Source organism: Lissotriton helveticus, chromosome 1_1, assembly GCF_964261635.1.
Source record: "Lissotriton helveticus chromosome 1_1, aLisHel1.1, whole genome shotgun sequence".
NCBI classification, from domain to species: Eukaryota; Metazoa; Chordata; class Amphibia; order Caudata; family Salamandridae; genus Lissotriton; species Lissotriton helveticus.
In genome coordinates, this window is record NC_136057.1 from 47,600,630 (window position 1) to 47,626,216 (window position 25,587).

The 25,587-nt window shown below is 47.9% G+C and overlaps 1 protein-coding gene across 1 annotated transcript in view; it reads left to right on the top strand.

Moving 5' to 3' along the window:
* The first annotated feature begins 1,085 nt into the window (after positions 1 to 1,085).
* Positions 1,086 to 25,587, top strand: part of LOC144757994 (uncharacterized) — a 37,410-nt gene continuing 12,908 nt past the window's right edge. The window contains exons 1-3 of the mRNA XM_078646406.1: positions 1,086 to 1,196; positions 8,385 to 8,818; positions 8,867 to 9,779. Coding sequence (XP_078502532.1) covers positions 8,417 to 8,818; positions 8,867 to 9,779 — 1,315 coding nt within the window. The 5' untranslated portion in view covers positions 1,086 to 1,196; positions 8,385 to 8,416. The remainder of the gene's footprint in view (positions 1,197 to 8,384; positions 8,819 to 8,866; positions 9,780 to 25,587) is intronic.

Here is a 25,587-nt window from a genome sequence, read left to right on the forward strand (position 1 = left end):
CTGATGATGGTGTGAGGTCAGTACACCTGCCCCATCCCCCCTGATGATGGTATGAGGTCAGTACACCTGCCCCCTGCGCCCCCTGATGATGGTGTGAGGTCGGTACACTGGCCCCCTGCACCCCCTGATGATGGTGTGAAGTCAGTACACCTGCCCCCTGCACCCCCTGATGATGGTGTGAGGTCAGTACACCTTCCCCCTGCATACCTTGATGATGGTGTGAGGTCAGTACACCTGCCCTCTGCACCCCCTGATGATGGTGTGAGGTCAGTTCAGCTGCCCCCTGCGCCCCCCGATGATGGTGTGAGGGCAGTACACCTTCCACCTGCACCCCTGATGATGGTGTGATGTCGGTACACCTTCCCCCTGTACGCCCTGATGATGGTGTGAGGTCAGTACACCTGTCCCCCTCCCCCCTGATGATGGTGTGAGGTCAGTACACCTGCCACCCTGATGATGGTGTGAGATCAGTACACCTGCCCACTGCAACCCCTGATGACGGTGTGAGGTAAGTACACCCCCAGGCTGTATTCACACCTCTTAGGTTGTACGATGGTTGTGAGAGGCTCACTTACCCCTGCAGTGTCTACAATTGAAACTGAAGGTAACTGCAGCCAGGGCTCCTCCTTCCACGGGACAAACAGACAGACCCTCAGGATTCCTCCTTCCACTGGACAGACAGACAGAACCTCAGGGCTCCTCCTTCCTCTGGACAGAGAGACAGATCCTCAGGGCTCCTCCTTCCACTGGACAGACAGACAGGCCCTCAGGGCTCCTCCCCCCTGGACAGACAGACAGACCCTCAAGGCCACTCTCCTCTGCAAGAGGCTGGGACTCGCTGCTAGTGCTGACTCTGCCCTTCGTGACCCAGACACTATCATACTCACACGCCTGAGGAGAGCTCATCAACATCCGGTACAGACGCTGACTCTGACGACGCTGCCCCGGAAGCAGACATTATGGAGAGGGGTGGGGCGGGGCTTATGGTATCCTGAGAGGAGGCTCCATTCAGCCTCCGCTGCTGGTGCTGACGCTGCCCCCATTTACCCGGACACTGTTCACCTCTCAGGCCTGAGGAGAGCTCCATCGGCTCCGTTTCTTCTGCCGACTCTGCCCCGGGTGACCCGGAAGTGAAACCGTTCATTAGTTTCCAACAGCGAAGGAGAAGAGAAGAGACCCCTGAGAGAGGAGAGAGGGTGAGACTTAAAGGACAGAGGGGGGGCGAGGGGGGGGGAGAGGGGGGAGAGGAGGGAGGAGGAGGGGGTAGAGGAAGGGGCGAGGGGGGAGAGGAGAGGGGAGGGGGCAGAGGGGGGAGAAGGGGAGCAAGGGAGAGAGGAGGGGGGAAGACTGCGATGGGGGAGAGGGCGAGAGGGAACGGAGAGAGAGGGTGAGACTGAGAGGAGGGGCAGAGGGGGGGGTGAGATGGGGAGAGGAGGAGGAAGAGTGGGGAGAAGGAGAGGAGGCGGGAGAAGGAGGGGCAGAGAGGGGGCGAGGGGTGAAGAGAGAGTGTGAGACTGAGAGGGGGGGGACAGAGGGGGGGGGGGGGGGGGGGGCAGAGGGGGGGCGGGGGCAGAGAGGGGGCGAGGAACAGAGAGGGGGCACATGGGGCAGAGAGGGGGGCGAGGGGGGTGAGAGGGGGAGAGGCGCAGAGAGGGGGGCGAGGGGCAGAGAGGGAGTGCAAGGGGCAGAGAGGGGGGTGAGAGGGGGAGGGGCGCAGAGAGGGGGTAAGAGGGGGCGAGGGGCAGAGAGGGGGGCGAGGGGCAGAGAGGGAGTGCAAGGGGCAGAGAGGGGGGGCGAGGGGTGAGAGGGGGGCGAGGGGCAGAGAGGGGTAGAGGGGCAGCGAGGGGGAGAGGAACTTTTATGTTCATTCTTCATGTTTGCAAACATGTTAGCTGTTGCATATGTAGGAGCTACGCACCAAGGTTTTGTGGGAAAGGTGATGGTGTGACCATGTATTATACGGGATAAAGTACCACCTGGTGAATATCATAAGATTATTGCAAGTCACCTCAGTGTTCCCTAACTTTATAAAGGAACTCTGCCTTCCTCGTTCCTCTTTATGGTTATGGAACACCTTGTTGACTTGCAATATCCTTAGAAGGTGCATAAGGGGGTACTTTATCCCTATATATTTCCACTGAATATGGTTAAAGTGAAGTTGTAGATGGCCTAGTTAAAACACCTGAATGGGTCTTTAAATAAAACATCAGAAATTCACTTAAAAACAAGGGTAAAATGCATATATGGTTAAGACTTAAAGCCAAACAAACTCCTGAAATTTGCAAGTTATGGTTAGAACCACAATCCGTCAGTCACATTACGGTTGTGCAAACCCCAACTCAGTATGTTACGTGTGATGATGCGATGACATTTTACACAGTTAATGAGTTTGCTAAAGGCAGGATGCTGCTGTAGGGAGATCATGGCTACTTTTGTCTGCCCATAAAACAATTAACTCTCTTTACTGAGCTAGAGGTGCGCTCTGCAACTCCTGGCCTGTCGTTTGGTGCCGGATTTCACCGCGCTCTCGGCTGAGACGCGAAAGTTACGTTTTTTTCCTGCTGTTGTATTCGGGCTCTTCTCAAGCCCCCCCATCGCCCACTCCCCCCCCCCCCACCCCCACCTCCCCTGGATTGGAAGCGTTCGCTCGGCTGAGCGTGAACGCATGTGTTTCAAGACATTCTTTACCGGCAGTAGAGGGCAAGGGCAGTTCTTCCCGGAGGCTTGCAGGACACTGAGTTTTTACGCCCTTCTCAGTAACTCTTTCCTCGGAGGTCCGGTAAGCTCAGTGGATTAACTGAGTTTCTTTGACTTGTTTCTTTTGGTTCTGTTCCTTGGTACTTTAAGAGCGCTCTGATTTTTCTGCGGCTCTATAACTATTTCCTTTCCGTTCCATTTGGAGGAGCTTGTGAAACATTTGGGTGCTCAGAACATGTTACAGGACATTGTTGTATATCTTGACAACCAAGGGGGATCTGTTTTCAAATCATACCGGGCTAAGGAGGGGAGCAGGCGGACACACCTTCCCTCACCTGCTGCTGGGGCTCTGACGCTGCTCGTTCCCCCTGCCGCCGTTGTTTCCAGCTTCACGGCCGCAGTTGGGGGGAACTACAGCTCCCAGCAAGCCCTGGGACAACATCCTGCACCGCCCACGCATCCCGAGGATTAGCGCGCCCGGAGGCGCTTAAATTGAGGAAGCTCCCTCCGCGTCGCGGATGCGGGGAAAGGGCGGGCCCTCTGTGGACCCTCAGAGGCCGGAAGAGGCAGGGCAGGGCCACCTCACTTGTTCCTTGCCTGCTTACTGCTGGAAAAAAGAGGTACACCTTTCAGACCTTTTAGACCCCGAACAGTAACTGCCTCGAACACTTTGGCTAACGCTCAAAGACTACCGCGGTTACCACGTAACACGTTGGTCTAGCGCAGGAGTTTGTTCTTACCACTTAAACAATCCACATTATGACTGGTAAAGAAGTTTTAAAAAATGTTTTCTCCCAGGGGGGGCCTCGGAAGGGGACTCTGGACAACTACCTAACTAGGGTAACATCGGACATTGATTGTGAATTAGAGAGAGTTGAACAAATTCCTTTAATAGAAGCCACACATAGTTGCCAATCCCCTATGATGGTAGCAGACCCTACTGGATGAACTTAATCTGCTATGCCAAACTGTATATGCCAATGTTGATGAGGGAAACAAACAATCAGGTGCCCCATCCGTACCTAAAGCAAGTCATCCGGGAACCCCTCTTTTTTTCTCCAGAAAAAGTCAATACTCATTCGATAACGAACCCTCAGACTCCCTCTGTCAAAAGAAAGCGCAGAGGTGCCAAACAAAGGGGTCACAGGAAGAGAGGGGGCGAGGCTGGGCTCCACTGCTGGTGATGACTTTACCCCCGCTGACCCAGACACTGTTCTGCCTGAGGAGCTCAGCAGGATCCGGTACTAGAGGAGACTCTGCCACCTCGGACCCGGAAGCAGACATTGTGAGAGGGAGGGGGCGGGGTAATGTTGTCCTGAGACAAATGCTCCCCCCGGCTTCCGCTGCTGGTGCTGACTCTGCCGCGATTGACCCAGAAGAAGGAATGTGTCGGTGTAATATTACTTTCAGAAAACAAAGAGGCTTTAAACATCCTCCGCGCGGAGCTGCCTCCGGTCACCCGGAAGTGAATCTGTTCAAGAGTTACAGATAGTGTTGCCATATTCGGTGACATTTTTTCCAATTGGGAGGGAAAAACCCATGCCTGGCGGGGGGCAAATTTTTGGGCTACTATTAAGCGTGTGTGTTTTTTGTGGCTTGGGCGTGCGCCGACCACGATGAGGACGTGGCGTGCGCCTATCACAGTGGCCAGACAGTACGGTGACAAATGAGCTCGCTGACATCAGAGCAGCACAATGCTAATCATTGGCGGAGGACCCAAGATCACACCCACACTCGCGTGAATTGTGAAGTGCTGTACAGCCAAGACACACCTTGTCTAGTATCAATGTGAGTCCCCAGGGACACAGTTAAAAGTTCAGTTATGGTTCTGGCTCAATGCGTTAACCCCATCAGGGGTAACAAGTGCTATATGAATGCAAACCTTTCTTCCACTCACTCCAAATAACTGACTAATATCCACCACTCCGATTACTTTCACATTTCACCATATTAATTCACCACTAGTCCTTTATAGACTTCCGGAGTAGCGCGCTTCAACACCCCATCAGGGGTAACAAGCGCTATCTAAACACAAACCTTTTTTCCTCCTCTATCCTTCTACTATCCTTCCGAATCCAAATAACTGATTAACATATCCACCACTTAAAAAATGTACATGCATGTTTAACTATAGGGGGGAGGTAAGTCCAGGGGTGTAGGGGGGAAGTGAGTCCAGGGGTGAGGTGAGTCCAGGGGTGTAGAGAGGAGGTGAGTCCGGGGATGTAGAGGGGAGGTGAGTCCAGGGGTGTAGAGGGGAGGTGAGTCCAGGGGTGTAGAGGGGAGGTGAGTCCAGGCGTGTAGAGGGGAGGTGAGTCCAGGGGTAGAGGGGAGGTGAGTCCAGGGATGTAGAGGGGAGGTGAGTCCAGGGATGTAGAGGGGAGGTGAGTCCAGGGGGAGAGGGGAGGTGAGTCCAGGGGTGTAGAGAGGAGGTGAGTCCGGGGGTGTAGAGGGGAGGTGAGTCCAGGGTTGTAGAGAAGAGGTGAGTCCAGGGGTGTAGAGAGGAGGTGAGTTCAGGGGTGTAGAGGGGAGGTCAGTCCAGAGGGGGGGGGGGTGTGAGTCCAGGGGTGTAGAGGAGGTGAGTCCAGGAGTGTAGAGGAGGTGAGTCCAGGGGTGTAGAGAGGAGGTGAGTCCAGGGGTGTAGAGGGGAGGTGAGTCCAGGGGGGAGGGGAGGTGAGTTCAGGGGTGAAGAGGGGAGGTGAGTCCAGGAGTGAAGAGGGGAGGTGAGTCCAGGGGTGTAGAGGGGAGGTGAGTCCAGGGGGGAGTGGGTGAGTCCAGGGGGGAGGGGGGAGGTGAGTCCAGGGATGTAGAGAGGAAGTGAGTCCAGGGATGTAGAGAGGAGGTGAGTCCAGGGGTGTAGAGGGGAAGTGAGTCCAGGGGGGAGAGAGGAGGTGAGTCCAGGGGTGTAGAGGGGAGGTGAGTCCAGGGGTGTAGAGGGGAGGTGAGTCCAGGGGTGTAGAGGGGAGGTTAGTCCAGGGGTGTAGAGGGGAGGTGAGTCCAGGGGTGTAGAGAGAAGGTGAGTCCTGGTGAAAGGGGGGGTGAGTCCAGGCGTGTTGAGAGGAGGTGAGTCCAGGGGGTGGAGAGGGGAGGTGAGTCCAGGGTGTAGAGAGGAGGTGAGTCCAGGGGGGGAGGGGAGGTGATAAGCAGCTGTCTCCAAACGTTCATAGTGGCATAGCCTTGTCATTCTCAAGCCTTTTCATCTCTGGTTGAGGATTGTATGCAACATTTCTCTAACATGTTTACTTGTCTTCCCCTTCTTTGCGCATATATACTCCTCGATCCTGATGTTATTCCTTCAGGACCTCTTCTCTAAGGCCTCCTCCTTTACTGAAATATTATATTTATTTTCCCCTACTAAGTTATGTGGCGGGGTTATTGCTCTAGCTCAGAGAATCTGTTTGTTTGTCGCCTCCTACAATGACTTCATCTAGTTTTCCAACTCATCTGTGTCCCTTTGTATGTCAGCTTCACAGCAACTTTCAATTTATAATTCACTTTCACACTGTTGCGCCAACTGTGCGACACAACAAAATTAAAACCTTAATGGGGAGATTGATTCACATACCCTCCCCCTGGTAGAGACCACTTCAGCACCTAGAATTATTTGACACAGGGAGCTCTCCACTTTATACCCTGAGACTTCTGCAACTTCCTTTTGAGGTGGCTAGATCTGGCTAGCTGAACAACGTCAATCCTGTAACAAATTTCAAACATCTGAACCTCTAAGTTGGTCCAGTACCTCTGCCATTACTCCCCACTTATTTGTTAATGGTATGGTTCCTGCCCCTCTTAAAGACACCCCTGTGAATCCCTTGTTCTGGAAGCTAGGAGCAGATTCCTTGGTTTAAAAAAAGTTATTACCAATATCGTTACTTTCTTTTGCTCTTAGCTCGTGTAAAGGTTTGTAGCAAAACCACTTTCTCAAGGAAACTAGGGCATGATTTCGGCCATCACACAATACAAAGACAGTGCCTCTACCGATTATGGATGAGCTGAAATGGGAGCAGGAGCCAATGCTTTGTTCTCATTAGATCTCTCTGCTGTCGTCCCACAGTTGAGTACTCCATCTTGTTGAGGCATGTTGAGGCTTTGGGCATCGGGTGCTAGGCCCTAAAAGAGGTTCATATCATTCTTTACAGGCTGAACATGTATCGCCAGATTGGGCAACTTTTCGTCCAACATATTGCATGCAATTCCAGAGTGACTCATGGGTCCTCAATCTCGCCCCATGTGATCACTAGCTATGTAATCCCGCTTGCTGAAGCTTTACTTGAGAAAGGTGTTAGAGCATTTATGTGTTCTGACGACACCCAGATCTTGCTGTGTTTAGACAGTTAACTCTCCCCTCAGCTCACATTCCACCAAACCCTGCCTGTCTATAGCAGAGGCTGGGTTGCAATAAACTAAAGTGAAACACTGAGAAGACAAAAGTTCTGCTTATTAATTGTCATAATGATTAATGGCTTGATGCCTACTAGCCTTCGGAGATGGGCGCTCTTTCACTCTTTGCTCAAAATATGTAGAGCTTGAAAGTAAAGATCAACAGTGCTTTCTCGGTCTGGCAAGGTCTGTGAGTCATGTCATTGTGCATGTATCATATTAAACGCCAGAAAGAGTTTGCCCCTTATTTGACATTAGAAAGCAGGCACCTTGTAGCAGCAGCATAGGTTGGGTCCAGTTTGGACTAGTCGAACATCCTCTACTTACAGTTTCCTACACTCCACAAGAATGTTTATTTTGAGAGCCCAAAGCATGGCCAAGGCCTCCTTCTGGAATGTCTACATTCAGCCTCAAGCAAAGCCCTAAATGCAAAGGCAATCATGACTTGCTTTCCGATCATGCCGCTGTTTCAGTTCCACTCCTGGGCCCTTGTCTCTGGCGTCCGTAACAACGCAATGGGGCAAAACTATTCAGACTGTGAGCATTCACAAGACTCTCCTTAACTTCTGCAAATTCTTCTCATATTCCCTACTCCACACGTAGTGTGCACCCTTCCTCAGCAGGGCTCACATGGCACAAGAAAATTAGGTACAAACTGAGAATAGAATGTTTCTCACCCAAAACGTGAGTGCCTCTTCTTTCTTTATGGATCTAGGTATTTCCTGTGTGTCTTTAATTGATTCATTTTAGGGGCAGACCCCATCAGCAGAGATTACGTGGCCTAGGTAGCTTCTGACAAGCACATTTGTATTTTTATCTGGGACCTTAAATCTATTATTCCTCAATGCTCAATTTCATAGAGAATATCTATTAAGGTAATGCTTACCAAGTTTTAATTAAAAAAAAATAAAGAATTACAAAAACATAATAAGTCCGTTAAATTATAGGGTTAGGTTTGATGAGGTCATACTGATACATTTTGAAGCTTAACAGATCAGCTCTGGATAGGGAGTCCTCTCTGGCAGGGCAGAGCGGACCTGCATGAAATCTCACCATATCACGTGAGGGCAGCACTGAGCGGGTTTAGATGTGTAGCAGGGTAACTCCTGATGTCCTCGAGGACAGGCTTGACCTTGAGCAGGGTAGATCCTCTCCAGCTCTTGAGACAATTTAGTTCTTTCGAGCCATTAGCTGGACTGAATATTTTTTTTTTTTAAAGCTTAAACAACGTGTGATGAGACAGGAAGGAGTATTTTGACCTAATTGTCCTGTGATAATGTGTTGTCTTTTCTATGTTCTTCCCTTCACAGACACTTGAGGACTTGAACATCAGAATTCCAGAATGGAGAAAAGGCCGGTTCCAAGACAAATAGGAGAAGTGCAGTGTTCACCTGAACCCGTAAGAGCCACACTCCCTTCTTTTCCTATCCATAATGTGCCTTCTTCAAGATCCCAAACTGATGCTCAGAGGGACTGTGAGATGGAACCGCTATCGGGGAACGCACCTAACATGATCCTTTTATCTATGTTGGAGCAGTTGGAAGCCAAACTGGACAAATTGCAGAATACCCTAGAGGACGTGCCGTCAAGAGTCGCTGGGCTTATGGATCAAATCTGGATAGCAAAGGGTCTAGATCACCTTGTAAATGGGGGTTTGTCTTTGGAGATGGCCGGTCCCGTAGTGGTTAGAGATTGTCCTCTCAGCAGGTCCCCTCCGATCAATCTTTCACTCGGGGCCAAGGAGGTGAACCCATGCCTTCAATCTACATCTTCACCTGGTCGTGATCCACAGCCGAATCAGTGTCTTCAATCTCTGTCTCCTCGTGGGCATGAACCAAAGCAGAGCCAGTGCCTCCAACCTCTGTCTCCGGCTGGCCCTGGACCACGGCAGGACGGTACTGTCTCCAGGGGCCCTCCTCCAGATGTTCAAGTCATCCCAAGTGAGCCAAGCCTTCGTCTTCCACCAGTGTTTGATGACGGGCAGGAACCACAGTTGGACCAGTGCATACAACGAGAACCAGAGGAACACGAACAAGAGGAGCACGTGAAGAAGGAACCATTGTATGCAGATAGTTGGGGCGCACAACAGAACGTCTGCCTGCAACCACTGTTTCATGAGGGACATGAGCCACAGCGAAACCCCTGCAGAAAACCAGTGCTCCCAGATGGGGAGGGACCAATTGAACACCTGAAGCAAGAGTTGTTGTGGTTTGATGGCGACGGTCAACGGCAAAACGTCTGCAGACACCCAGCATTTCAAGAAGACCAGAATCTACAGCACATCACCTGCCTGCAGCAGATGCTCTCTGATGCACATGAACCACATCAGAACTGCAAGACCGAACCAATGCACCTTGAGGCACCCAGTCCAGATCGCGGCTATAAGCTAGAACCACCGAGTCCTGAGGACTACGATCAGAACTACAAGCTAGAACCACCGAGTCCTGAGGACTACAATCAGAACTACAAGCTAGAACCACTGAGTCCTGAGGACTACGATCAGAACTACAAGCAAGAACCACTGGGCCCTGAGAACCGAGATGAGAACTCTGACCTACAACCGACATGTGCTGATGTGCAGGGCCCATCTGGAGCCTCATCATTCCTGCCACAGAATGCTGCTGATACTGATGGAGCTATCGCTAGAGACCCACTGGAGAGAAGAAATACAGACGCAGATGGATTGCTGCTCAAAGCCATCCCAGGTATTTGGTTCGTACTGAATTAACATGCAGAATGGCGAGTAACTTGTACATTTCTGAGGGAATGTAACATAAAATATCTCCAAAGTGGATCTTTCCAGATTTTTAGTAAGACCTGCAGGGGGCCTAATCTGAGTTGTGTGGACTGGTATCTTTGGGGAGGGCCTTGAGTACACTAGAATCGGTCATGTAACTGGTATCGCCTTTATTTTTGCAAAGGAGTTTCTCCTTCCCGTTCAGTGATAGGCTAAGAAATGGAACTCTGCACATGAAAAATTACCTGAATTCTGGTCCGCGCATGAGAAGCCCCTTTTCGGACTCAGGACCTCTGAGGAATTAGTGGCAGAATCTGTGATTTCAATCGAAGTACCCGATACTCACCATCCCCTAAGTGTGAGATGTAAGTGAGGTCTTATTCACCAAGAGTAACATTGCCCTTTTTTGTTGCTAGTGCAGACTAAAGCACTTTAGAGATGGGACTGGGTCTATGTGATGTTCCAGTGTTCAGAATATAAGAGGATTTCTGGGTCAGTCAGGGTCTGACGCTTAGAAGGGGAGGAAGGCAGTGTGAAGAGGACAAATGATCTGTAAGTCAGGTCTGTAGTGGTGGAATGGGGAGGGTAAGACCCGCGGCACCCCTGAGCCTTCGATAAGAAGTGGTCATTTTTCTGTGGTGTGTAGGTACTTGTAAATAGACATGGGGAGCCTGCAGGTCAGAGAGGGCGGGCTGTATCATATCATACTACATTGTGTAGAACAACGTACAAGGTCAAGGGAGGTTCAAGATTAAGTGTTGTCTGTAGGGTTAGGTGCACAGTACAAGGTGGTCTGAATATCAAGCTGGGTTAGTTGTATTACAGTATACAGGATTGGGTGATATATTATCTTATGTTTATTTTATCTAATATGGGCCCCATTATAAGGCCTCAGCCGTGTCTCCATAATGTCTCCTATTACATTTCCCTCACTTTTTCCTCCCTCTAAGTCCGCAATATCAGCGATAAAAGAAACTCTTCTGGAGGGTGGGTGAAGTAAATGGTGATTGCTCTGAGATATGTTGAATTATTGTGGGGATTTGGCATCTGATTCCCTCAGTAATTCCAGAGTACTATGATTGCATAAGATTATTGGCTCCGTGATCATGTCTGTGCGAACAATAGCTTTACAGCATCATATGTATCTTTTGAAGCCCAATTAATCTTTCTTCCTTCTTTATATAGCTATTGTGTCTCAGTCCCTCTTTGGACATTTCAGTGCACATTACTAGGACCAAATCATACAAATTTCCGCCTCTCAGCACAAAATGGTCCCATGCAGTGTGTTGCGATAAGCTGAAAGCATAGCCCTTGAAGCATCTTCCACTTTGATACCGGCCATGAAAAAACCCTGATTGACCAATCTGTTCATCCTCTCTGCTTGGCCATTACTCTGTGGGTGATGACGACTAACACATTTATCTTGAATCAAGTTCCATCCAAATACTGCTTCATCTCCCTCAAGACAAATTGTACACCATTATCCGAAACCAATTCACACAGAAAACCCTCACTTCCATGTACAAATCATACTTTCAACCAATTTGACATGTACTCCACAAGCACAATGTCAAATTTCTGATGTACAGGAAGCATCTGAAACAGACCTAAAAAATCATTACATTCATTGCCCCACAGGAAAACCCACTTCTGTCGTATGCAGAACTCTGTATATCATCCTTTTATCATTTTGCAAACAACTGGTAACTCTCTCCAATGAGTTTTTCCACATCCCTGTCCATGGCAGGCTACCAGTATTGCATTGTCAGTCGTTTGTTGCTAGATATCACACCTAAATGTCCTTCATGGCTCCCCCCTGACAGAATGAACTTGGCCATCAGTCTGCAGTTCACACAACAAATCGTTTTTCATTGGGCCATTCTTTCCTCATGAAATGAATCACTTTCAGTAAAATAGAATCTTCATCCAATGTCTTTCTATACTTTTGCCCCCACACACAGTCTTTACCCGGCCAACAAATACTTGCAGCAATACATTCCACATCTTCACAGTCATTCTTTTTGTTCTTATGTTCCACATCTTCCTGCCCTCAGGGCAGTCGGGGCAAGCAATAAGTATTTTTGTTCCTCTCTCCTGCAGTGTGTTCGACCTCAAAATTATGTTTCAAAAGTTTTAAACTTAACCTCACCAACCTGGCAGTAGCCTGCTGGTGTTCACATTATTACCATTCAAAAGAGGTTGATTATCAGTTCATATTCTGAACTTGTTCCCACACAAGGATGACTTAAACTTTTCAGTTGCCCATGCGTAGTCCGACATCCCACGCTCAATGGTCAAGTGTTTACATTCATGTGGTCGCAGTGTGTGTGATGCCATTGCACATTCCTGATTTCCTTTGCCTTGAGCCACTACAGCGCCATTGCCAATGCTACCAGTATCATCAGTGATAGAGCACTCATTGCCTGGTAGATATGGACTCAGAAGTGCTGCATTGAGCAGTTTTCCACTAATCTCTGCAAATGCAACCTCCTGTCCCCAACCCCAGATAAATAAAACCTTCTTATTGAAAAGGTTGTGAAGTGGTTCAGCAATCACCGCAACATTTTCAGTACATTTTGAATAAAATTCATACATTCCTGTGAGGAGGACCCCGAGAGTAGGGCCCTGAACCCCCGTTACCAGTCATGGAAACCGGAGATGCCACCGAAAACCAGGGGGCGGCAAGGGTTAACCTGTTGCACCAGACCTCACCTTGCAGGAAGAAGGAGGTGGCTTTACGGAGAAGGACCAATCAGGAATGCCGACAAGAAAAGAAAATGGTGGAGACGGAAGACGCGGAGAGACCCAATGAGGAGGTGGCTTTACGGAGAAGGACCAATCATGAAGCCCGACAAGAACAAGAAAAGACTGAGATGGAAGACGCGGAGAGACCCAATGAGGAGGTGGCTTTACGGAGAAGGAGGTGGCTTTACAGAGAAGGACCAATCAGGAAGGCCGACAAGAAAAGAAAAGGCAAAGACTGAAGACGCGGAGAGACCCGATGAGGAGGAGGCTGGAGTGTGCAGCAGGATGCCTGAGGAGAAAAGAGGGAAGAGACGTTGAGAAAACGGGACGACGACGGCAATGATAACCCGGAGGAAGTAGAGGAGTGGAGCGAGGATTGGTGGATCCCCAACAACCCCAGGAGGTGCGTAAACGTTGGACAGTGAGCGAACCGGGCAAAGTGAGGGCACCAAGCTAGAAGGGGAGGGCATATTGAGGTACAGGGAGGAAGTCAAGGGGTGGTTGTACTGCACCAAGCTAGAAGGGAGAGCATATTGAGGTACAGGGAGGAAGTCAAGGGGTGGTTGTACTGCACAAAGCTAGAAGGGGAGAGCATATTGAGGTACAGGGAGAAGGTCAAGGGGTGGTTGTACTGCACCAAGCTAGAAGGGAAAGCATATTGAGGTACAGGGAGGAAGTCAAGGGGTGGTTGTACTGCAGCAAGCTAGAAGGGGAGAGCATATTGAGGTACTGGGAGGAAGTCAAAGGGTGGTTGTACTGCACCAAGCTAGAAGGGGAGAGCATATTGAGGTACAGGAAGGAAGTCTAGGGGTTGTTGTACTGCACCAAGCTAGAAGGGGAGAGCATATTGAGGTACAGGGAGGAAGTCAAAGGGTGGTTGTACTGCACCAAGCTAGAAGGGGAGAGCATATTGAGGTACAGGGAGGAAGTCTAGGGTGGTTGTACTGCACCAAAGTAAGCCACATATTGTCTTTTCTTTCATGAGGATATTTCCTTGGTGTCTGCCTTTATTTTTCTTTCACCGTTTACCGATGTCTTGGGCTATTACTCGTCTCTGGTGATTCTCTTCCTATAACTCCTGAGTGACTCGGCTTGAATTACCTACACGGGGTGCCATTAAGCCCAGGGCCGTATTAAATAGGCGTTAGCCCCCACTTCATGCACAACGTGGTGTGGTGACGGGCACTTTCCCATCTCCTGACCTAGTAATTTTCCGAGAACCTGAGTCTCGTTGTCCTTTTTTTGTTCTTTTACTTTCAAGCCATCTGGGGGACAGACAGTCAAAGGGGATGTCCGGAATCACCAGGATACAGGAACACACACCAGAAGAGACTCTCCGATCACCCGCCAGGACAGCAGCTCAAGAAGAACTCATGATTTTCTCTACAAACTACAAATAAACCAGAACAATTGATAAACTCCTAAAGCCTCAAAGCTTCTATTTCCGCCCATCCCTCCCACAAATCCCTTAAACTCAAGTTGTTGGTCACAGTGTTTTGGAACAGGTATTTTAGTGACTGTCAACAGGCCAGGCCATAGTGAAATCTCTTTAGCTGAAACCACATGCCCAAATTATTCATCCAATCATACATTTATCTTTTTTTTTTAAATCTCAAACCTCTTTTCAGGAAGGCTCTCAAGATATTCCAAGTGTACGCATATGGTTATCTAAATCTTTGCCGAAAATTAAAGCATTGTTTTGGAACACCAAAACTTCAGAGAGACCATTCACCTCCTCTGCCATCCTTCTTTGAAACATGGCTGCTGGAGGGGCCAGACCAAATGGCATTGTGTAATACTGATTTATTCCATCAGGAACTACAAATGTCATCATCTGCCTTCATATCCAATTTTGAGAAGATGTTTGCTCTAACAAGTGTTGTCATTTCATCTATTATCAATCAATCAATCAATCATTTTTAAAGCGCACTACATACCTGCGAGGGGTCTGCTGGGGGGTCGGGTGGGGTGCTACTAATCGAACAGCCAGGTCTTGAGTATCCTCCTGAAGGTCAGCAGGTCTTGGGTCTGTCGTATGCTCAGTGGGAGGGTGTTCCATGTCTTGGTGGCGAGGTCGGAGAAGGATCTCCCACCGGTGGTTGTTCTTCAGATGCGCGGGACGGTGGCGAGTGAGAGGTCGTTGGAGGTAAGCTGGCAGTGGGGGATGTAGAAGGAGAGCCGTCTGTTGAGGTAGGCTTGGCCAGTCTTGTAGAGTGCCTTGTGTGCGTGGTTGAGGAGCTTGAAGGATATCCTCTAGTTGACAGGGAGCCAGTGCAGGTTTCTCAGGTGGGGGGTGATGTGGCCGTGGTGTGTTACGTCGAGGATTAGTCGTGCCGAGGCGTTTTGGATGCGTTGTAGTAGTTTGATGAGCTTGGTGGGGCCTCCCGCGTAGAGGGCGTTTCGGTAGTTGAGTCTGCTGCTGACGAGGGCCTGGAGGACTGTCTTTCTTGTATCTGTCGGGATCCATCTGTTGATCTTGCAGAGCATGCGGAGGGTGTTGAGGCAGGAGGAGAAGATGGCGTTGACTTGCTTGGTCATTGAGAGCGTTCAGTCGAGGATGATTCCCAGGTTGCATGCGTGGTCGATGGGTGTCGGGGCTGCCCCCTGTGCCGTTGGCCACCAGGAGTCGTCCCAGGTTGAAAGGTTGGAGCTGAGGATGAGGACCTCCGTCTTGTCTGAGTTCAACTTCAGACGGCTGGTCTTCATCCAGTCGGCGAAGGCCTTCATTCCTTCGTGGAGGTTTGCTTTGGCGGTTATGGAGTCCTTGGTGAGGGTAGGATCAGCTGAGTGTCATCGGCGTAGGATATTATGTTGAGGTCGTGCTACGTGTGCGAGCGGGGCCATGTAAATGTTGAACAGTGTCGGGCTGAGGGAGGATCCCTGGGGTATGCCACAGATGATCTCGGAGGCTGGGGGGAGGCGGACGCTCTGGGTTCTGCTGGAGAGGAAGGAGGTGGTCCAATCCAGAGCCTTGTCTAGGATCCCGGCGGCGTGGAGGCGTGCGCGTAGTGTGCGGTGGCAGATGGTGTTGAAGGTGGCAGAGAGGTCTAGGAGGATGAGTGATGTGGTCTCGCCACTGTCCAGCAGGGTCCTGATGTCATCGGTGGCGGCGATGCGGGCAGTCTCAGTGCTGTGGTTGCTCCGGAACCCGGACTGGGAAGGGTCCAGGATTCTGTTTTCTTCAAGGAATCGGGTTAGCTGTGTGTTGACGGTTTTCCTGATGACCTTGGCCGGGAAGGGAAGCAGAGAGATGGGCCGGAAGTTCTTGAGGTCTCTTGGGTCTGCCTTAGGTTTTTTGAGTAGGGCGTTGATCTCGGCGTGTTTTCAGATCTCTGGGAAGGTTGTGGTCTTGAGGGGGAGATTGATGACGTGGTGCAGGTGGGGTGTGATGGAGCTGCTTGCTCTGTTGAAGACGTGGTGCGGGAATGGGTCTGATGGAGAGCCGGAGTAGATTGAGCGCATGGTCTTGATGGTGTCATCAATGCTCACGCTGGCCCAGGCTAGCCACCACCCTGATGAGGTGGTGGTGGTTGCGGATGGTATCCTTGTGTCCTGCGTGGCTGTCCGGAGTTTGTTCACTGTGCCATTTCTTCTCTAGTTTCCGGCAGGCTTGCTTGGAGGCTAGGAGTTCTGGGGTGAACAAGCTGGCCCTCTTCCTGGTGTCTCTGTGGGGGGAGGGGGGTTTCTTCAGCGGGGCTAGGGTGTTGGCGCAGTCCTCGATCCAGTGTCTGAGGCTGTGGGCAGTGTCGTCTGTGTTCGAGGGTTCGGTGGGTGGGCTGAGTGCGAGGTTTGCGTGTAGTTGGTCTCCGGGGATTTTGCTCTAGCAGCGGCGGGGGATCTGTTGGGTGCGGTGGTGTGTGGTGGGTTTCAGGAAGGCGAAGTGGATGCAGCGGTGGTCGGTCCAGAGGAGTTCGGTGGTGTGGCTGATGGAGACGTACGGGCTTGAGGAGAAGAAGGGGTCGAGCGTGTGGCCGGCGGAGTGGGTGGGCATTGTGACAAGTTGCTTCAGTCCGAGGTTGGCGAGGTTATCAATCAGATCTATTATGGTTAAAGGATGATGTAGGACAGTGCCCTTATTGTAAGGTCACCCCTGCAACCCCACACTTTTTTCCCAATGCTGATGGCTTTGACCTGCTAACCAGACCCCAGAGGCTCTGCTCTCTCCCAAAAACTGCTACATGTGAATTGGTAACCCCAATTGGCAAGGACTTTAACCCGCTTGTAAGTCACTGGAATGTGGTACCTGTGGTACCCAGGGCAGGGCCATTAAAGGTATCATTAGGGCCTGAAGCTCTGTTTGTGCCACCCCGATGTTAGCAGATCTGCCATTACAGACTGCGGAAGCAGTGCAAACCTCTCAGACTCGACTTTGATTTCCATGGCATCTTTCTTTCTCTGTCTCTGGTGGTCTTTTCTGCTGTCTGCCTCTATCATTTCCAGGAACTTTTCATCACTATCTTTCCATACCTTGTCTCTGCCTCTCTCTGTGCCACAGAATCTCTGTCTTTTTCACTGCACCTGTGTCTGCCTCTTTTCTGCTTTTCCGCTCTCTCTCTTCCACTGATGGTGTCTGCCTCTTTCAATGCCCCAGTCTCTGCCTCTCTCTTTATCTTTCATTTATGGCCGTGGCGCGGCCTGCCAGAACCAAAAACAAATGACAGATGTATTTCCTTGCAGTTAAACAGCACTACCATGCAACAACTTCACGTCGCACAAACGGAAATACGCTGGGGTAGTTCCAGCAAACGAGAAGAATATCCTCTTGTGAAAATCAGGGCCTGTTTATAATTCTTGGTCTGTGGATTTAGCACATTATTTTGAAAATAATTAGGAACGTAGCAATTTAGTGAAAATGCAATAAAAGCAGGGGGTGCAAAATCAGATTTGCTTGCCTGAAAACGAATTATTTTTAATACCCAAAACAGCTGTGTCAAAGCTTTTCCTGTTGAGCGAAGAGAAAATAAAATGTGAATATCAATTTTTTTAAGTAGCTTTTTTAGTCTATGCTGCCCAGCATTAGTAAAGCCTATTAGTCCAAACAGCAAGGCCTATTGACTGTGCCAATGCTTGTTTTAATTGGGCTCTGGATCCGCAGATCTCCACCGATTCACACGGTGGGTGCGCGCTAACCGGCGTGGTGGATCCTCCTGCGGCAAAAATACAATGTTTTTGGGCAATTTCCTTCCCAAGAGGGGCCCCCCACAGACCCCTACATTAGTCCCATGGGGTCAGGATACACCTATCCTGATCCCTCATACCCTATTTACACTTTATTGCCCCACCCCGAAACCCATGTCCCAATTCACAAAATGGCGGCGTCAACTTTTTGCTAAGGTTCCAGCCAGACAATCGCAGCTTTGCTGTTGGCGCGTGGATCCGCTCTCAATATATACATAAATCTTTTTTCTTAAAGAACTCCAAAACTACTCAACAGATTTACACCGAAAAACAAAGAGCACTTTCTGACCAAGATCTAGATTTCTGTCAAACGTGGTGTAATTCCGTTCAGCGGTTTGGGCTGTAGTCCTGTCGAAAATCCTGTGGGAATTTACATGGGGAAATCGTGTTTTGGGAACCCCCACTCCCCTTTTTCATGGCCCCTGCTTGACGAATCACCCCAAACCTATCTCTCTCTTTCGCTTTCTCTTACTTGGGTGTTGAAATAAGGTAAAAAGGAACAAAAAACAAACCTGAAGTTCACCAGGTATAATTTACTGATCTAACCATTACATGTGCCCCCATCATACTCTGCTTATGCCCCCACATATTACTTCAATCATGATATGTTAAATTACATCATTGATGAGATCACTTTTGACCTCTCAAACAGCATTACTAATGACATCACTGATGACATCATAGTCATATGCAGCATACAGTTACTGAATGTACATGTGGAAGTCAATAGCATGAAAATAGTGTAAGCCCAAGAGACAAGTGTAAATGTGCGTTTTAAAAACTATATTGTGCATGCTTTTCAAATCGCTGAAGTTCAGATGGAAGAATTACTCCATGTTGAAAAAGGTAATAGCTGAGTGCACCTCACGTGGGTGACAGGGGTATATTTGAAAGTAGGTTGTGGCTTTAAGCCCATTCAAAAGAAAATCTGTGAAAAAGGCCAAAGTAGCTGTTGCCAATTCATTAAAAATCTGGATTTCTGGCCCAAGTTAAGTAGTTGTGACACAGTGTTCTAGAGACATTTTATAAGCTGTGCATATTTATTTCCAGAACTTAACTAAAGATTTTCAGGCATTACAGATCATTGAATAATATAAAATGGAGGGGTGTCCCACGTAGAGGTGGTTTATCTCATTCTAGTGCTGTAGGCATGACCCTAAGGTTGCAGCTGTGATGCCCATCTCCAGAACGTGTGCAGTGTATTTGACTAATCTTCTTAGCGTTGAGCCCATGGAGCCCTACAGAAGCAAACCTATACTTGTCAACCTCTGGACTTAAAACCTGGATCAATCTGAAGTCTTTAAGGTGATAATAGAAAATTGTCAAGCATGTTGAATTACTTAATGTCAACACACTCACTAGTACGGTGTCAGAATGTCTGTATGGTGTCATCAATATTGTCAGTTGTGATGTAATATATGGGGTCATAAGCAGTGCATGGCGGGGGCTCAAGTTCTAGTTAGGGTTATAGTTGTTAAATATTAGTGTTTGTTTTGGTTATTTAACATTAGTTTATGTAGCATTTCAACACCTAACTATAATGTTACTTTTAACCTTAAGTCAAACGGGACTTAAGTTATTAGTGATACGAAAACACTCTTCCTATGGAAACTCTGACCTAACTATAACTACTGCCACTGCGCTGTGTGTGTGCAGACTCGTAACTCGTATTTACTCAACTCCCCACAGAAGAGGTCCAAGCCAGTACTCCTGGATTCCTAATTAAGTCGAGACCTGCCAATGCGCAAGCATTGCAGCTTGACATATAGAGGTGGATCAGGAAAGCTGACCAAGGGGCTTTGGCAGGCGGATTACGCAGAGTGCATGAGCCCATGCACGAGCTTGCCATTTGCTCCCCGAGCCGCCTCGCATCATCGCATCAGACCCGCCACAGCAATGCCGAGAGCTTCAGATCTCAAAGGAATGCTCTCTCCCATCCCCCTCTGCGCAATGCCACTCCAAAGACTTATTTTTTTACATCCCATATGCTCGAGCCTTGGCATCAGCCCCGTGCTCCAGACTTCAAAGGGATCCGCTCCCCCGCCCCCTGCTTCACACTTCAAAGGAATACGCCCCCCGCAATGGTGAGAGCATTTCCCGGCCGCTTTTAATTTCATTTCGCGGCCGCTTTTAATTTCATTTTGCCTCCGCTTTTTTCACTAAGAGAGTTTACGAGTGCCAGGGTTGTTTCTCTAAAACTCTCTTATGTGAGCACTAGCGGATGGGAGGTAAGCATGCAGTCTCACCACCCATTGCCAAATACCCTTAATAACTACCCGCGTCCCACACTAAATGCCTCACTTGTTTTTTTTACTGCAGAGTGGTCAAAGTGGAGCCACACTTTGATTTATTGGTGTTGTAGGGGAATTTCTTTAAGAATGCTGCTGTGCTAATAAAGAAAGACGAGCCTAATCCTCGTCTGTGTCCTTCATAGAACTGAAAAGTGTCCTGGAAAGCTAGGACATCACCTACAATAATACAGCGACTAATTGAGAGTCATGGAGCAGGGCACGGTAATAGAGGTACAGGCATGCTTGGAGAAATAGGTTCCGAAATACAGAGGTCAGCTCGTGGAGACTGCTTGCTTGCTGCAGTTCTGACACAAGAGTGTCTGTTTTGCATAAAGAATTGCTAGTTTTGCAAAAACTCTCATGGTGACCGGTTTCCTCGGTTTGGTTTTGTCATGCCTACATGGATCTCGATTAATCGGACTGCTTGTTTGTCTGTGTTCCGCACTGTTTAGGAATTCTGTCATGCGCCGGGTTTATCGTTTCTCTTAGGCATGGCTACAAATTTCAAATTGCGTACCCTGTCCTGATTTGTTCTTAAATTCTATAATTTCCCGATGTAAGGGTTTTAAAACGGTCCATGTTTTGCACTGCGTATTTGAGGTGCCGTCGTTGCGCCCACCCCGCACAGGCCTCTGACATGTCATGAAAACGCACCTTTGTGTGGACAAAAGCCACGGCAGGCAACAAGCACAGCTGTAATAACAGAGGTGGCCTTGTTTGCTTGACCCTGCTACGGCCATCTCCCTTACCGATGAAAAGTATGTTATACATCACTTTTAAATTGTAGGGCCTAAAACGACTTTCTTTTTTAGCTTTCGACAGATGCTGTCATTGATATTTTCCATTTGTAAGAGACGAAAAACGAGACCGCTAAATCATTTCAGCAGAGAAAAAACAGATACTGTGACAACTTTAGGAACGGATTATGAACGTATTTTCTGTGCAAAGTGAAGAACATGCCCTTCCATCCCAGCGAAGCCCTTCCATCCCCCCTCTCACCACTCTCCACTCTGTCCCCTCCCACCACTCTCACCACTCTCCCCTCTCACCACTCTCCTCTCACCACTCTCCCCTCTCACTACTCTCCTCTCACCACTATCCCCTCTCACCACTCTCCCCTCCTCTCGCCCCTCTCTTCCCTCCTCCCTCCCCTCTCTCCTCCTCACTACCCTCCCTCTCCCCTCTCCTCTCTAGGTCTCCCCTCTCCTCACTCTCCCCTCTTCTCACTATCCCCCTCTCCTCACTATCCTCACTCCCCCACTCTCTCCTCTCTCACCACTTTATCCTCTCTCATCACTCCCCCCTCTCACCACTCTCCCATCTCTCACCACTCTCCCCTCCCTCTCTCACCTCCCTCTCACTTCAATCTCCCCTCTCCTCACTATCCTCACTCTCCCCACTCTCTCCTCTCACACCACTCTCTCCTCTCACACCACTCTCTCCTCTCTTACCACTCTTCCCACTCCTCACTCTCCACTCCCTCTCTCACCTCCCTCTCTCCTCACTCTCCCCTCTCACAACTCTCCCCTCTAACCACTCTCCCCTCCCTCCACTCTCCCCTTCCTCTCTCTCCTCTTCTCACTCTCCTCTCTCCTCCCTCTCCCCTATCCCCTTTCCCCTCTTCTAACCTCTCCCCTCTCCTCACTATCCTCACTCCCCCTCTCTCTCCTCTCTCACCACTCTATCCTCTCTCATCACTCTCCCCCTCACCACTCACCCCTTTCACCACTCTCCCCTTTCACCACTCTCCTCTCTCTCCTCAGTATTCTCCTCTCTACCCCCCCTTCTCTCCTCACTCCCCCCTCTTTCTCCATTACCCTCCCTCTCTACCCTCCCCTCTCTCCTCTCCCCCCTCTCTCCTCACTTTCCCCTCCTCACTCCCCCTCTCCCCTCCCTCTCTCCAGTCCCTCTATCCTCACTCTCCCCTCTCTCCTCAGTCTTCCCTCACCCCTCTCCTCACTCTCCAATCCCTCTCTCTCCTCCCTCTCCTTCCCATCTCTCCTCACTCCCCTCTCTCCTTACTCCCCTCTCTCCCCTCCATCTCCCCTCTCTATCTATCTATTGCTCTCACTCTATCCATCGCCCTCACTCTATCGCATCACCACAGCATCACTCAGCACCACCACAGCATCACTGAATGCCACAGCATCACTCGTCGCCACCACAACATCACTCAGCGCCACCACAGCATCAATCTGTGAAACCATTCAACAATAACTGGTTCAAACATGTTTCAAGCTTCATTACAAATGTCACAAAAAGATGGTAATATTTCACTTCTGTTCTTGGATTTTCGTCACAATAAAATACACTGAACATAATCTTCATAAGTTATTTACAAAAGTTTAAGCTATTGCCATTATAAATTACAATAACTTTTATTTAAGTATTAATTAATAAAAAAAATTAAAAGCCATTGTTATTTGTAATATCACTACATGTAAGTCACGTAGATACAACACATATTGCATTTCAAATGCTATAGGTGTCACATTTGCAAAAATTATAACTATTGGCATTGGAAATGACAAAGCTATTCATTTTGCTATTTTTAAAACCAACACATAAATAAAAAAATTGTCATTTACAATACCAATAGCTCAAACTTTCTTCATACGAGACCTATTGCATTGCAAATGCTTGTTTTTGTTAAGCAAGTGTCGTAATGATGCATGGTGGCTTAACAACAAGCCTTTCTCTACCTCAAGTGAACTGCCCTAATCTCCATAGATCTGCATCTTTTGGTCCGCGATAAACAATCAATACTCATTGCCTACTCCTTTTCACATCCTCAGTCGCAATCAGTCAGTCAGAATTTACTTTATTTGGTTTGTCACAACCATAAAGCATACATGTACAAAAATTCTGTTAAAATAACAACAGGTTAAAAGTTCATGTGGTTAAAATTTGTTTTTGCATTCATTAATTAAATACTTCCTCCCAGGCCTTATCTGTGGTCTGTTTCTATTTTTTTGTAGCAAAGTCTCTACAAAGTTCATGAATTTTACCCGCGGCATATTAGAATGTTTGAACCTGCTCCCATCCAGCTGGTCACAGCTTGCCTGCAGGTACGAATCTGTAGCATATTAAAAATAGGTTTCAATAAATTTTTCCTTTTTTCTATGGAAGATTCACATGTGCACAGGAGGTGACACAAGGTCTCACTGTGGTAGTCGCATAGCCAACAACTTCGTCCCTGATGCGTGTCTTTCCATGACGGGATCAAGTCTTTGGAGCAGTGGTCTCCCATTCTGAGGTCCATGAATTTTGTTTTGAAAGATAGCCGGAAGTGCGCTATGAGGTAGGCTTGAGGTTTTAATTGTTTGTATGAATTTAAAATGGTCCATGCATGGCGCCGCTTGGCCAAAGTCTTTTTATCTTCTACCAAAGATAAGGCTTTTGCATTTAGTTTGCAAATCTATTTGAAAGATGATTCTTCCGGTGGTTTCTTCCAGATCTCCTCTCTTTTGAGGGTTTCTAGTGATGCTCGCAGATCATTGCCCCATGAATTGGATTCATGTCGGTCATATTGTTTTTTAATTTCTTGCCAACATAAGTTGTTTAAAGAGCCCGTTTCCGCCGATCTTAGTTTCCAGCACCATTTCACTAGAGCTGCTTTCCGTTGATATATTTGATGTTGTAAACCAAATTCCAGTCTTATTTGAGCCGGGGCTGATCCTTTATATAGATGGAACACAGATTTATATATTTTTGTCTGGAGGGTATTTAAAATGGCTGCTTCTTTTCCATGCCATATTTCCAGTCCATATGAGAGTGATGGTAAAACTTGGGCTGCCATTACCTTTAGCAGGTGGTCATATGATGGACATTGCAGTTTATCTTGGAGAACTTTGTACGCGAAGCTCAGTGATTGTGCTTTTGCGGTGATGAATCTTTTTTGGTCTGAAAGTGACATGTTTTTGCTTATTGTGACTCCCAGATATTTATAAGCAGTTGTTTCCTCGATTTGTCTGTCTTTTGTGTACCATTTGAAAGATCTTCTACTATTGCCCGCTAGTCTCACCACTTTTGTTTTTTTGATGTTTAGTTCTAGGCCTTCTCTTTCAAAATAGTTTGTTGATTCTGATATTATTCTTTGTAGGCCTATTGGCGTTTGACTTAAGACTACTATGTCGTCGGCATATTGGAGAAACTGAATACTTTCGTTGGCTAATTTTGGCGGATGTCCGTTTGCATTCTGGAGATGGTCTTTTAGGTCGGCCAGATATATATTGAAAAGGCTTGGGGAGAGCACGCAGCCCTGTTTGAGGCCATTAGTTATTTTTAATTCTGCAGATATTCTTCTTCCGTCTCCCAGTTTTATTTTTGCCCATGTTCCGCTATATAGTGCCATTATTGTTTCCATTAATGCCGGCGGTAGACCCCAAAGATCCAGTTTTTTCCATAGGCGTTTTCTGGGGACTCGGTCAAAGGCGGCTTTCAGGTCTATGTAGCAGGCTATTAATCCAGTCTTTCTTTTCCCTGCTCCTTCGATTAATAACGACAGTGCTGACAGGTTGGTTAAGCAGCCCATACCTTCCCTGAAACCGGTTTGAAATTTGGGTATTATATTATTGTCTTTCATCCAATGTTGAAGTAGGGACAATATACAGGATGAGAAAAGCTTTGCCTCCACATCGATTAAAGCTATTAATCTGTAATTCCCGGGTTCCATTCTACATCCACTTTTATGAATTGAATGGAAGATGTTTCCTTGCCAGGACGGTGGGATCTTTTTTTCTTTATGAATATAATTAAATAGTGGGGTCAAGTATTTTGCCCAGAAGTCGGTGTCATATTTGATAAGGCGTTCGGCATTCCATTTGGGCCAGCTGCTCCTTCCAGTTTCATTTTCCTTATTAGTGCGGTTAGGTGTTTAATCGTTGTCAACTGTGCTTTTTCCTCTTGGGCAGTGCCTTCCTGCTGGACGTTCTTCCATTGTCCGGGAACTGTATCTTTTTGTTCTAGATCTTTTTTTAGGTTTTTGGTTGTTTCTATGTTGGTTGAATAGCTCTGGATGTTGTACAGATTGTTAATATAAGCGGCCCATATTGTTTCACTTATTCCTATATTGGCTTGTTCACCAACTACTTTTAAAAGTTTATTTATTATATTCCAAAATTCTCCACTATTTGGTAGTTTACTTGTTCTTAAAAGATCTGCCCGGATTTCTTCTGTGTGAGCTTTTTGAGCTTTTCTACAGTCCTCTTTATATTCTTTCCTCATTTTTTGTATGTCGTTATTATCTACTTCATTTCCTGACCTTTTTTCTGCTGCCCTTATTCTTAATTTTTTCGCAATTTCCCTTTTCTTATCTCTTAGTTTGGTGTTGTACCACAGCTCTTTGTTTGCTTTGTGACCATAAATTACCGGTGTATTTATTGCAAATTTTCCCAGCACAAATTTATGTAGATTTTCCCAATTTGCTATGGGTGATTGGTTTTCCATGCCCGTAGAACAAATTTCATATTCTAAAACTGAGTCCGTTATCTCCTTTTTTACTGGGCCCTTGCTTTTGATTTTTTTCAGTTTGTATATTTCCGGAATTGCGGAAAGGAATTC